General features: G+C 35.2%; 1 protein-coding gene across 1 annotated transcript; it reads left to right on the top strand.

Annotated features, from left to right (window-relative positions):
- The first annotated feature begins 4,068 nt into the window (after nt 1-4,068).
- On the top strand, nt 4,069-5,484 carry LOC145128646 (uncharacterized). Its single transcript, XM_079063461.1, has one exon. It carries the CDS (start codon nt 4,203-4,205, stop codon nt 5,331-5,333), a length of 1,131 nt encoding a protein of 376 aa, XP_078919587.1. The 5' UTR covers nt 4,069-4,202; the 3' UTR covers nt 5,334-5,484.
- The last annotated feature ends 9,250 nt before the right edge of the window (nt 5,485-14,734 follow it).

Below are 14,734 nucleotides of genomic sequence, written 5' to 3'. Positions count from 1 at the left end.
CTTGTTCTTTCAACATTACAAGCATGACCATATGCTTTATATGTTTAGAATCCTTGCTTAAATAGTGGAAGGATAACGAATAATATTAGTCGGATTTCATGAAGAATGAAGAACAAAATTAAGAACAACATTTATTGATTTATTCATTAGTTTATCTCAAATATCAATATTTATCGAACAAATATCGAAAAAAACTAAATCAATAATTCTGGCGACAATAAACCCTATTTATAATAGTCCTAAACCTAATCCCAACTGGGTAAGGATCTATCTAGTTTAGGAGGTAAGTCCTAAAATAAAGAAACAATGCCATTGAATGGTTACTAAATATGTCGTGAAATATGATAGACGGTCTTCTACATTGTCGTCTTGGATGCCTGATTCGACTTGGATGATGGTGTAACATCCTCACTTTGATCTAAACAGATAATTGTATTCCCGTATTTTGTACCTTTCATATGTTATGAATGTTGTTTGGATGCAATAAAGCCATAGTATATAAGTTATTGTGTGGTGGCGATGGTGGGGTGGGGTGGGGTGGATGGTTAGATTTTAACATGGTTCTAAAAAGCGCGCCATGACGTGACGCCTGGTGTAGCCGTTACGAAAACGTCCAAGGCGGGTTTGTTAAGCGTAGCGCCCAAATAACGTGTCAAGGCGCGTCTTATCGCGTTATGGCGCGAGTTTTTTTCAAGGCGCGAGTTTTTCTAGTTTTTTTTTTTTTAGTTTTTTTTATCGGGCCTAAAATAATTGAGTTTTTGTTAACTTTTTATATTAAATACTAATATAACACTTCTAAAAACTTGATATACTTGATAAAATTCAATAATTATATGATTTATCTCTTTTAATATATATAAAATAGTCACGTCTTGAAAAACGTCATGGCTCGCCAAAGCTTGTCATGACTTAACTTTGACCTTGCCGCCAAACCACGTCTCGCGTTATTTAGAACCTTGGATTTTAATTGTATATATATAATAGCAATTTAGAAAAACAATTCAAAGGGTAAAATACTCCTTTAAGGTCAAATTCATTACAAAGTGAAACCATAGGCACTAAACCATAACAACTTCGACTTGTAATTTACTATAACTAAAATTATAAACTAAAAATATTATTTAAATGAAAGAATAAAGCCTTGTTAACTAAAATGACTTTATTTGGGTGTCAAATATATGCAAGTGGCCACAGGTTCATCTTTTACCACAAAATAACTATCTAAATCAGCAAATTCTGATGTTATTTTTTTTATGAGAGCTTACTTTTTCTTAAAAAAAATAAAAATAAAAATCGCTAACCTTCCCTTCAAATTTGCGAGTGTATAAAGCATGTCGTTTTTTCGCGAGTGAGCTTTTTCCCTCTCTTTTTTTTCTTCACAAGTCATTGTTCATTGTTGATAATCTTCTCACGATTTAGTGTTTTTTACAAATTAGAGAAATTAAACATAAGTATGTTATGATAGTTACAAATCACAGTCATATTAAGCAGAACCATGGTGTTCTTATAAACAACCCCTATTTACAATCTACAAAGAGGGATACACAATCATGGTGTTTGACAATGAGAGTTTTCACCTCTTCCCTTCCTTGAATTCTATTGATTGTCATCAACGAGTTCACGAGTTCTAAAACCTATGGTTGAAGAAACAAAATCCAAGGTCATCTTTAATTTGGTGGGAAGCGTTAGGTGCAAAGGATGGATCTGGCTAGTTCTTCGATTTCGTACTTTTCTTTCATTTTTTACAAGGTAATGAATATTGTTCATCTTCGTATAGTATCAACAAGTTATGCGACTTCTACTTTTATTCGAGAGTTATTGGGCCTGGGCCCGAGCCTGTTGCGGTTTGCAAGCCCATGCTAGCGTAGACAACATGGTGGTTATTTTTTTGTTAAAATGTGAATAAGTAGTTTTGTGGGTGGTGATATGCGGAAAGTTAGTTAAGTGAATAAATCTGTAACTTAAGAATAAAATGATAAAAACATATGACCTTAATAAGCAATGGATGTAAAGTAAACCAAGTGATTGGAAAAAAGTTTGAATATAAAGAATCATCAAATCCAATTTGATTTAGATGGTGTTTGACAAAATAGCTTATTAGGGTTCCACACCGCTATAAGTTAAAAAATATTTAGATAAAAATAACTTAAAACGGTGACAAACGGTTAATAATTCATTTTTCACAAGTTAACCCTCTTTAACTTATTAGTTTATAAGCCAATAAGCTAATAAATAATAAGTTTTTGACAAAACTTCAAAAATGGTCCATGTGGTTTTCGAAAATATCAAGTTTAGTCCCTAATTTCAAAAAACCTCACAGATGGTCCCTGTGGTTTCAAAACTTTTAACAAATGGTCCTTTTCGCTAACTCCGTTAACATTTGACTGTTAAGTGAAGGGCATTTCTGTCATTTCACCACCACAGGGACCATTTATGAAGTTTTGCCTTATTTTGTAAAAAAAAAAGAAAAAAATATAATTATTTAATATTAAAGGGCACCTCTCTCTCTCTCTCTCTCTCTCTCTCTCTCTCTCTCTCTCTATATATATATATATATATATATATATATATATATATATATATATATATATATATATATATATATATATATATATATATATATATATATATATATCAGTGACCTCAGAAGCATCCACCACCACCATCATGGCGCAAGAAACCATTGATCCCCTTCTCTCTATCATGTGTTTTAGTTTCTCTTAATAGCTAGGTTTTGATAATTTTGAAAAGTGATGTCTAATATCAATATGGTGAAGCTGTGATACAAGAAACAACCAGGTTGGGGCGTAAACGAATTGAAGTCATTGGGGAATTTCCACAAACAGTTGGTGTGCAACTTAAGAAGTTTACCATGGAATCTTTGTTTTTACTTCTAATTGAAATCCAAATTGTAGGTGGACTCAATACACAAAAATGTACAATCAAGGAAAATGAAAATATACACATAAAAACGAATTTATGATTTCTTGAATTAATCGCTTATACCCATGTGTAAGGAATCAGTCATGGGTTAAAATACAAAACAGAGAAACATAGTGATCTTATTTCCTTTCAATTGCATTTTCGGGGATCCTCTATAGATTGTCAACGAAGACAGAAGATGATTCTATAGCTGACAGAGTTACAGAGGCGGTGTTGTTCACAAACAAATCATCGATAACAGGTGGTTGATTTTTGGGGTTCAACTCACAAATCATTAATTGAATATCTGAAAGGTTATAATGAATAGAATCAGAAAGCAAGTTGAGACAACCCATCGTCGTTCCCCAAAACACCCTCCAAATGCTCGATCTTTTGCGCAATATCAGCCATATCATACGACTTAACTTTGTAACCAAGCACCGCCAACAGCTCATCAACGTTGACATCTTGCTCTTCAACCTCATCCCACAGCTTCGATTTCCCGATCACATCTTAAAAAACAGAAGCATAAGCAGCAGCGGTGGAGGTGGAAGTGAAACTGTCGCCATTATAGAAGGTGTAATCTTGTTGTGGGTAATCTCGTTCCATTTTTTTCTTCTTCTTGGAAGAATTTGAGCATTTTTTGGGCGATGGTAGTGCTAATGATTATATAGGGAAAGCGAGGATGAAGAAGAGAGAAGTGGGCTCGTGATCTGTGCAAATGTCTCGAAGAAGAGAGAGAGAGAGAGAGAGAGAGAGAGAGAGAGAGAGAGAGAGAGAGAGGCCCTTTAATTAAATAATTATTATTTTTTCTTTTTTTTTAAATAGAGAAAACCTCATAAATGGTCCCTGTGTATTGAAATGACGAAAATGCCCCTCATTTAACGGTAGAAAGCTGACGGAGTTAGGCGGAAGGACCATTTGTTAAAAGTTTTGAAACCACAGGGACCATCTGTGAGGTTTTTTAAACTTAGGGACTAAACTTGATATTTTCGGAAACCACAGGGACCATTTTTGAAGTTTTGTCTAAGTTTTTTTTTGTCAAACACTTCTTTAAACAAAAAAAAAAAAAAAAAAAAAAAAAAAAAAAAAAAAACTTAGAATAGTAAAAAGAGTATCCAGTTAGCTAAAGAGTTTGCCCTTTGAAACCCTCAAAGGGTTTTGTTTTAGGGTTTTTCAAGTGAAACCCGATTATATAGAAAGCACAAAATCCAGAAGCTTTAATCGCATACAAGTCGTAAACTCAATCCACAGGTCCATCATAACAATTTCCACTCACAATGTTCAATCTCATCGGCAAAAACTTGACATTTACTGTGTTCAAAACACCATCGATTAATAGACTGTTTCCTCGCTCATCATGTTCATCACCAGCAGCAGCATCAGATAACTCATTTACAGTTTCTTACCTCGTAGACTCATGTGGATTTCCTCCAGCCAAGGCGATTTCAGCTTCCAAATACTTACACATCAAAACCCCAGATCGAGCAGACTCTGTGATAACCTTTTTTAAGAATCAAGGGTTCACAGAAACTCAAATCTCTGATTTGGTTCGAAAGTTCCCCATGGCTCTCACATGTAATCCCGAAACAAATCTTTTGCCCAAATTCGAGTTCTTAAGTTCCATAGGACTTTCAGATTCTGATATTGTCAAGTTATTAACTGCAAGACCCAAAGCCCTAGGCAGAAGCTTGAAGAATCATTTAGAACCTACCTTCAACTTACTTAGAGATTTACTTCAATCCGATGATAGAACACTTATTGCAATCAGGAGGTGTGCGTGGGTCTTGGATTGGGATTTCCAAGCAAATGTGATTCCAAATATGCAAATATTGCGTGATGTTGGGGTGCCTGGATCAAAGATGTTGTATCTGTTAACTTATCAGCCTAGAGATTTCTTAGTTACTACAGACCAATTCAAAAAGGCTGTGGAGGAAGTTGTGGAGATGGGGTTTGATCCTTTGAAATCAAGTTTTATGTTAGCTGTTCATGCTGTTAGATCAATGAGCAAGTCCACTTGGGAGAAGAAGATGGAGACTTATGAGAAATGGGGTTGGTCTAAAGCCCAGATCTTGCTATCATTTAGGACTGATCCATGGTGTATGATGAAATCGGAGGAGAAAATCGATAAAGTGATGGATTATCTTGTTAATAAGATGGGGTTTGAGACATCCGTTATTGCAAAGAATTCTGTAATTATTTCATTGAGTATGGAGAAAAGGATTATTCCAAGATGTTTGGTTTATCAATATTGTCTGGACAACGGATTGATGAATGATAAAAATTACTGTGGTTTCTGCTGGTGGTTGAAGTGTTCGGAGGATATATTTGTCAAGAGACTGAAAAGATATGAGGAAGAAGCTCCAGGTGTTTTGAAATTCTATCAGGAAAAGTTGGATCTTGCAAAATGAGATGGTAATCTGTTCCAACTATGTTGTAATTGTTGTTGATTCCATTAGCAAATCTATCTCCTTGTTGATGATGGAGATAGTTTTGATCATGTTGTTGTATTTAGAGTATAAATTCACTTAGATTTAATGTTGATATGAGATTTTTAGATCATTTGTTTGGTAACAGATAATCTTCCAGTCAGTGATTTTGTTTCTGCTGTTTAACTTCTTTTTTATTTCTTTTGGTTTGTGCTGATATCTATGAATGGCATTATCCACCTCATGTAAGTGTATATAAATGTTAAAATACCAAAAACATCAATCATTGAGAAAATAGTATTATTATCTTATTCTTTGGACGACTAGTGATGTAGTGATCTAATCCCTTGAAGTAAGAAGTAAGAACAATCCTTTAGGAAGGTAAGTTCTTATTTAATGGGATGCAAGAATTCATAAAGCATTTAGGAAGGTAAGTTCTTATTTGTATATGAGCGTTAAGAAAGGAAAAGAAAAATCTAACAAAAACAATACTAAGGTTTTTCCAAATTTAGATAAAAATTAACCTTTCTCCAATATGATTATCAATTTTCTCTAAAATGGGTCTCATACCCAATGAAATTGTTAATGGGTTGAGACATGGGCCTTGATTTGTCCCCATATTTAAAACAATTTTTTTTTCCGACTTTTAATTTCGTAACAAACTAATGAACTCCAAACGATGTGGTTCAAAATAAGTATAATGGGTTGAATGAAGTAAGTTTATCTTTGTTATACTTGTATATATTGTACAGATTTGACATTTATACACCAAAAAATAGACAAAATATCATTTTTACAGGCCTTCTGCGAAACTACGTGTTTTTAATCGAATTTGAGTGTCTAAAATAGGTTTCTAGCCTTTTTGTTTTCCTATTTTACTTTAAAAAAGTACTTGGCCATTTTTGAAGGTATTTTTTGGTATTTTTGTAAGCATACCGACAAAAATACCACAATTAACATATGAAAATGGGTAATTTTGCTGGGTAAGTTCTAGTAGTGTGCCCAGCGGAACGGTTATTTTCTAAGGTCATATCTACAAGAATACAATAATTTATTTGCCAACACACCCATTTTTGTAGGTCACTTGTGGTATTTTCACATGTATGCTAAAACTGGCTTACAAAAATACTCATTATGGCTTTTTTTTTTTTGCATGTGTGTCCTTCGAAAATACCATAAGCCACTTTTCCTCATGAGTGTTAATTTTCGTTGTCTTGCTTTATTGTAGCAAGCTAACCGGAGTTTCAGTGGGCAAATGAACTTTATGGAAACTGTATGTCATATTTATAGAGTCTTAGATTGTCTATAGAAATATAGATCAATATTTGAGAGATTGTTGAGTTTTGTATCTATGTTTTTGCAATAATTAGTTTTGGTCATCCTAAGCTAATAGAGAGTACATGAAAACAATGTGGTATAACTTTTCATCATAGGACCCGACTTACATAATATGTTTTTTTTAAATGTTTGTTGAATTTTTGTTCTTAGGATGTAATATTTTGTACATTGTTTTGTATTTATTATTATAATATTTTGTTAGGCAAAAAAAAGCAGATAGAAATCTATTACAACAATAAAAAAAATAAAAGTTTACAGACAAAATGATACAATGTAAATTATGAAACAAATAAACACAAAGAAATGTGTAAACTGATATATAATCGTCACAAAAGGCGCATAGAAATGCAGCATAACACATAGTAAAATATGTCATCCAACTCATTGTAAGGAAATTACGAGCTATCCGGAAATTATAATGGATGTTAATGATTTTTCGTCATCAATAAAATTTTGCCTAATTCTAATATTATCTTCAAGGTGGATCATTTCGTCGTAAAGTTTTAAAGATTTTTGTCGGTATGACAAAGTCACATGTATATAATTTTTAGGTTTTTTTTCTTATCTTTTATCCATTTCATCTTTTTCCTCTTCATAGATAACCTTTACATGTTCTTTAAGTTATCTAGTGTTTCGTGTCTCTCTTTTGTTTATCTACGGTGCACTTCATAACTATGAAAATATGATCTACCATGAAAGGTGGAAATTCTTTTCATCGGAATGTTCAGGAAATGAGTTAAGATGGGGTTTGGTATGAAATATGATATGGTTTTAATCTCTTTGTGTAATAAGTGCATAAGGCCACTGATAGATTTAATATTAGTAGATGGAGTTAGGTGGAATTTTATATATATATATATATATATATATATATATATATATATATATATATATATATATAACATGAGTTTGGTTTCAGAATTTTATAAAATTTTATATAAAACCTTCAAATAAATAAATTATCATTTTGCAGGTTAGTTATTTCACTACAAAATTTTCAAATAAATAAATGATCATTTTGTAGGTTAACTCTACGAAATAATCATTTTGTTGGGCAAACCTGTAACATGGTAATTTTGCGGGTCATTTCGTAGGACTAACTACAAAATGGTCAAAAAGATGTCTTCTTACATGGAAAACAACTATTTTGTTGGCCACCCTTGCAAAATATGTGGTTAGATTTATCCTTTTTTGTGGAAAAGACTTGATTTTTGTTTAAATTACAGAGAAAACTTAACATTTTTGTTTAGATTTATCCTTTTTCTATAATAATCCTACTAATGTTTTGTAATAAAGTCGACTTCTTAATGAGATAATATTATTTATAATTGTAAACCAAGGATGAATAGGATGTTATAGCAAAAAATAAATAAAACTACATTGTTATTTTCACATTTGGTCCTTGTTTAAATTATGTATTAATATTGTAAAAAAACTGATTTTAGGTGGCACTCGTGTATTATAGCATTCTACTTTAGTTTCTTTTTATTATTGCATTGAACATTCACTTTTGTTAAGGGTAAATACAAAAAATAGCAATGTACTTTAATTTATTTGCTTATTATACATACCATACAACTTTATTGTTTTGTATTAAAGCATTATAGTTTTAATTTTTTTCTTATTAAGGATCATACTTTGAAGTTGAGTGAAGGTGGAATGGACGCATTACTTTCACTTAAGGAAGATAACATTAGTTTTGTGCTATGATGTTACAAAGACATATCTTTATAATGCAAACAAACCAAAAAATGGGACCCCTTTGCCAAGGCTATGAATAGGAACCATATCGAAATCTAAACCAAACCTCTCTTAAACATTTAGAACATGTTATTCAAAAAGAGCATCTTAAAAGTTGTATGTGAAAATACTACAACAAACACGAGCACAATGATCATCACCCAAAAACAAATATCCTTTGAATCAATTGAGACACAAAATCATTGATTGTTCAAGCAAATATGACCATAGATATGAATGCTAGACAAGAAACAATGACATCAACATAGAAACTCATGCAATCATTTTGCAAGATGTGTATAAAATGGGAAAGAAAAAATAATAATTCTAATATCATCAGTCACCAAAAAATTATCTATATCTCATATAAACATAAAATCGAAAAATGACAACAACAATTACCATATACTTACAACATATTACCATTTTCAATTTGTCTGATCTAACTTTTCCTCATAAAATTTCAAAACATTTGGAGCTTTTATATTATATCCTTCCAACCTCTTCATGAACATATTCTCAGGTAAGGTCAACCACCAGATGAAACCACAATATTTTTTTTATCATTCATCAATCCGTTGTCCAAACAATATTTATAAACCAAACATCTTGGAATAATCCTTTTCTCCATATTGTGCGAAATGAGACCAAAATTCTTTGCAATAACAGATGCCTCAAACCCCATCTTATTAACAAGATAATTCATTACTTTATCTATTTTCTTCTCTGAATTCAACATACACCCTGGATTAACCCTACAGAATAGCAAGATATGAGCTTCAGAGCAACCCCATTTCTTGTAAGTCTCCATCTTCTTCTCCTATGTTGACAAAACAGTGCTCTCTCAGTAAACATCTTGGTTATCTTAGTCACTGAATCAATCCCCTGCCTCAAGTTCAGATACTCTTGGGCTAATCTCTCCCTCTCAACCAATAGAACATGTCTCGTGCATAACATCTCAGAGAACTGATCCCATGAAACAGCAGTCCTTTGCTCCGGAGTATAAGAGCTAGTAACCAACCTCCACCAATCATTCGCCCCCAACCTGAGAAGGTTCAGGGCGCACTTGACCTTCTGGTCAGCTGGACAGGAGCAAGTAAAGAAACATCCCTTAACATTGGACAACCACCTCATAGCAATGATCAGATCCTGAACCCCAACGGACACCAGGGGCTTCGTATTGTCGCAGTCCCGATACTGGAAGGTTCTCTCTCCACGAACCCCAGCGACCGCAATGACCATGGTAGTTGCAGCAACAGCAGCCTCAGAAAGTGCAATGTAACGGTCATCAAAGTACTCAATCATGGCGGTATTGATAGACCCAAACATGACCTATCATGTCCACTCGCTCCAGCTCCTGATCCGGATCCCCTCGTGAACACCATACTGAAAATAAACCAGAAATATATCAGATAAAACGCATTTCATACCATATGATATATTCTAAATAGCGGAACCCTAGGGGTTGTGACTTCCCTGCTACGTGTACAGGTCCTGTGCTTCCGGTAGTACGGGCCCATACTACCTTTCCCACCTACCCGTATTTGTCTCAGAAGATCATTACAACAACCCTAACAACACACACTAGAATACGCATACATCCTATTTTCACTCCCTAGATAAAGGCTAGACATTCCTCAGATGGTCGGTTGCTTGTATATAACCCCTCCATGGAACTTCCAACACTTGCTAAAATGCGCATCATGAGTACTACATATTCCTTAGGCTATCCTATCATTCACATCTAACCCTACCATCAATTTCCAAACGACCCCCATTGGTGTCGGTTAACTACTGCATGAATACAATCACATTCAACATAACTTAAATAATTTTAGATTAAAAGATTAAACCCTACGACGGTTAGACTCATACAAGAGTTGCGTCATAGGACCAAATCCTTCACTCTAAAATTATTTAATCCATGCAGCATGTGACTTAACGTATTCAATTGATATTGAATTCACACCCGAAAGAGTCCTACAACAATAAGCAAGAAAACTCTATAGGAAATAAGGCATCATACAACAGACAAGTCTATCATGCAATTCCTGAAGATCCTTATCCTACAACTAGCATGTTGTTCTACCATATCATCACAAATAACGGTGTGGGTAACTTGGGGTGTACTTTCTTGCTCCGGCTGATCGTACACATCACATCCTTCCTTGGTTATTTTGAAAAAACAATTTTGAAAACCATTTAAAAACTTTTGCACTTCCCTAGTTTGAGTATGGATTCACACGAATGTCCATCCAATTCTCTCAAACTAAGGCTCTGATACCAACTTGTAACACTCCAAAAGTTAAAAGGAATTTAAAATTTTCAAAATCAACCATTAACCAACATTGTTTACAAAAAAGAGTCATTGTTTCAAAAACATTATTTCAAATCATAGTTTTCCCAAGACCCAGTGACATAAAACAGGAAGATGTGCATGATCACGCCTTTGCTTTCCCACGATCTTCAGAAGTACCTGAAACAATAAACTAAAACTGTAAGCCAAAGATTAGTGAGTTCCCCCAAATTACCAATCACGCACATACATATAACAGCATATACCGAGTCCACAGCTAAGAGACTGGATTACCCCTGAGCCCAGAGTCTGGCATGCCTATCGGACCCTCAACTCATATCTGGATTGCTCCCGAGCCCACATCATAAGTCTAGCTTGCCCTCGGGGCCTACAACTTATGTCTGGATTGCTCCCGGGTTTGTTGGCTACCACTAGGGTTGTTCACTATTTGGATAAAACCGAATTGTCCAATTGGACAATTTGGATTTGACTATTTGGTTCGGATATTCGGATTGGTTTTCAACAAAACCGAATTATTATTTTGGATTGGTTTTGGTTTATAAATTAAGAACCGAATAGTCCAAAAAAACCGAATAAACATTTATTATTTATTTATTTTTAATATATATCTATAGTTATTTATTAATTTTAATATATATGTCTATAGTTATTTATTAATTTTGTGAAGTATTTTTTAAAATAGGTTCAAAACGTTTCACCCGATAAAAAAACATTAATATGCATTTTCTATGAAAAGTTTTCTATCTATAAAATATTTAACTATAATATACATTCTTAGTAGTTGTTTATAAATTTCAAATCACAACTAAATAATTTGTTTTCACTTCTTGTGTAAAATTGAATAATATTATAATTATATGTCGTTTTAAAATGTTTCGGTTTTTGAAAACCGAATTATAAAAACCGATCCAACCGAATTGTAATTGGATCAGATCGGATCGGATTTGAATTTAGTTTGGACTATTCGGATCCATGTTTTAAAAACTGAAATCAATTTGGATTCACTTGATTGGATCGGATCAAACCGATCCATCCAAACGAACACCCCTAGCTACCACACAAAGCAGTACAACCTCAACCCAACATAATATGCCGACATATGTAACAGATAAACATAAACACAAAATCAGTAAATACAGATAATCATACAATTCTATCAATCAGTCATATACTAGCATATCATTATCCTATAACCAGGAAATATAATCTAGTGGGACGACATTGGTGTCTTTGACCCACGGTACAATTAGGAAAACTCACCTCTCAGTCTGAATATCTCAGATAAAAGCTCGGACTACTGATCCAAAAAATCCCTGCGCTAACATCATCAAATAATACCCAATTAATAATTGTTCCACAACCCATAGCTGGAATCCTAGTCTGATTGTCCAACACTCAGGGTAAAAGTCCATTTTACCCTTTCCTCACTTGACCCAAAATTCAAGGCCCAATCCAATAGCACCAAAAAACCCAATATGGCCCAACTTCCTACTTGGGTACAAAACCCATCATGGGCCTAATCCAAGAAGGCCCAAATTCCTCAATGAAACTGAAAGCTCCAAACAGACCCAAGCACAAGAAGGCCCAAAGTAAGAAAACTAGTGGCCCATTAAGGCCCAAAACAGCGTCTCACGTCGTGACTAGTCCTTGGTCACGTCGTGAGAGTCACCCGCTTCGATTCTAAAGACTCGTTCCCGACTCATACAACTCACTAAGGGACGGGTTTCGCCTGCTCACGTCGTGAGACCTCATGTCTCACGTCGTGAGGACGGTCTGAGGCCAAAACCAACGTTTTAACGTTCTTAATCCATTCAACCCTCAATTCCAACCCTTCCAAAAGTTTAAGGGGACCCTAATGGTCCATAAAAATGCTTACTTTATGGACATGTATGTACCATGCATTTCCCTCCATCCTTGTGGGTAAAAAGTAAAAGTATGGTCTCAAACTCACATACAAGCCTCTAATACTACACTAACTTCCAGATCTTAATGATATAAGACTCAAAAGACCATTTGAATCCATAAAGTTGCTAACTTTATGGATCTCCTTCACTCCAACAAGCTACGGTTTAAAGAAATGGGACCAAAAACCTAGATCTAACCATGAAATGAGATAAAGTTTGAGTCTTGGCACTTGCAAAGGGTCCAACAAGATGAGAGCTGATGAAGATGATGGTTACTTGTTACTCCCTTCACAATGCTTCTTCTTCTCTTATTTTCCTTCCTTTCCACAAAAAAAACACCAAGTATCTCAAAGGGAATCAAAATCTAGGGTTTCTAGAGGTTTAGAGGGTGAGAGAGGCTAAGGATAGGAAACCCTAGCCTCTCATTCTCTTAAATACTCGAAAATTAGGGTTTTGGGTCATTAAGTTGCTCTCACGTCGTGAGACTCCAAAATAAGAGTTGTAACATCCAAGATTGATCAGGTTGGTTTTTTTTTAACTTTTGGAATTTGAGGTTATGGCATTATTGGTCCCCGAGATTAGAATCTTAACCTTTTTTAGTACGCGGGGCGTAACCCTTATTACGTTGGGCGTAGAGGACTCCGGGAGCGTACGCTGGGCGTACATGGCTCAAACCAAAACCCTAGTGATTAGGGTTTGTGCACTATTTAAACCCTATTATGACCCCAAGACCTTCCCTCACCTCAACCTCCACTGTCATTTCGGCCCTCCCAGCTAACCCTAGCCATTTTTAACCTATTGAGCTTTGTAGTGAGATTTTGAGCTTCTTTGGTGGTGTAGAAGGTGGTGAAAGAAGAAAGCTTTGTCTCCAGGACTTTAGATCAAATATTTGCTACTCATTTGGCACCACATTGAGGTATAAAGCTCAAATATTTGTTTGTGTTTTCTTAAGTTCTTGGTTGAGGCTATATTTCCCCTTTTAAACCAAAAAGGTTAGATCTTGGTGAGTATGAGCTACTCCCAAGCCTTTTAGTTGCATTTCCAGTTAGGATCTAGTGTCTTAATGCTTAAAGGTGCAAGCTTTGAGATGGTTTGGTCCCCATTCTTGAGATAAGATGTAGGAAAGGGCTTATGGGACTTGATCTTTGTTTTTGAACTTCTTGTAGCCATGCAAGGGATTAAAGTTGGCAACTTTATAGCCCTGGAGGTCTTAATGGGTCCAGATCTGAGTTTTGGACGTAAAATCTTAATGTATTAAGTCTTTGAATGGATTGTGGTATAGCTGGCACGTACACCGTGCGTACTGCCTTTGGCTGAGGTACGTTGCGCGTACCAGTATGTACACCGGGCGTACGGTTCAGGCAGCCTTATCAAGTGTTGGGCTCAAATATTTGGGCCTTGTGTGGGTTTTTGGTTATTTGACCGTGGGCCTGAGGTTTTGGATCAGTTGGGTCCTGGAATTCATCTTTGGATCACTATTAGCTTAGTTGGGACTTTTGGGCCTTGTGGCCCATAATGGTTGTGGACTTTGGATGCTAGGCCCATTAGTGAAGGAATGACCTTTGGGCCACTATGGAGGAACTTGGACTTAGATTTATGGGCTTTTTAATTCGGGTGAATTATAATCCTAATTTAGCGTTATTTGTATTGTTATTCAGGGTGAGGTTTCAGACTATTAGGCGAGCAACTATTGTGTTCAGCAGATTGAGGTGAGTCTTCTCACTACACCCATGGGTCAAAGGCACCATGGCCGACCCATTAATTGTTATGAGATGTTAGTAATTGATTATGCTATGGTTTGCATTGACTTATGTGTTGACTTATGTGAAGACCATGGGAGCAGCCCATGACACTTGGCAATACCTTGGGGGTGGGGGGGGGGGGGAGCCCAAGGCACTGGGATACGTTTATGTGTTTTTGGGAAACTCACTAAGCCTGCGCTTACAGTTTTGTTGGGTGTTTCAGGTACCTCGATATCTAAGGGCAATGGCTCGGCTTGATGGCGCAACGTGCACTCTCCAGTATTTTCCCCACTAGTTGTTTTGGACATTGTGATCTTTCTGAATAATATGATTATGTATTGG

The sequence above is a fragment of the Lactuca virosa genome, chromosome 8, assembly GCF_052849685.1.
Source record: "Lactuca virosa cultivar CGN04683 chromosome 8, Lactuca_virosa_CGN04683_v6, whole genome shotgun sequence".
NCBI classification, from domain to species: domain Eukaryota; kingdom Viridiplantae; phylum Streptophyta; class Magnoliopsida; order Asterales; family Asteraceae; genus Lactuca; species Lactuca virosa.
Note: the sequence above shows the minus strand (reverse complement) of the source record. Positions and strands in the feature narration are given on the sequence as shown.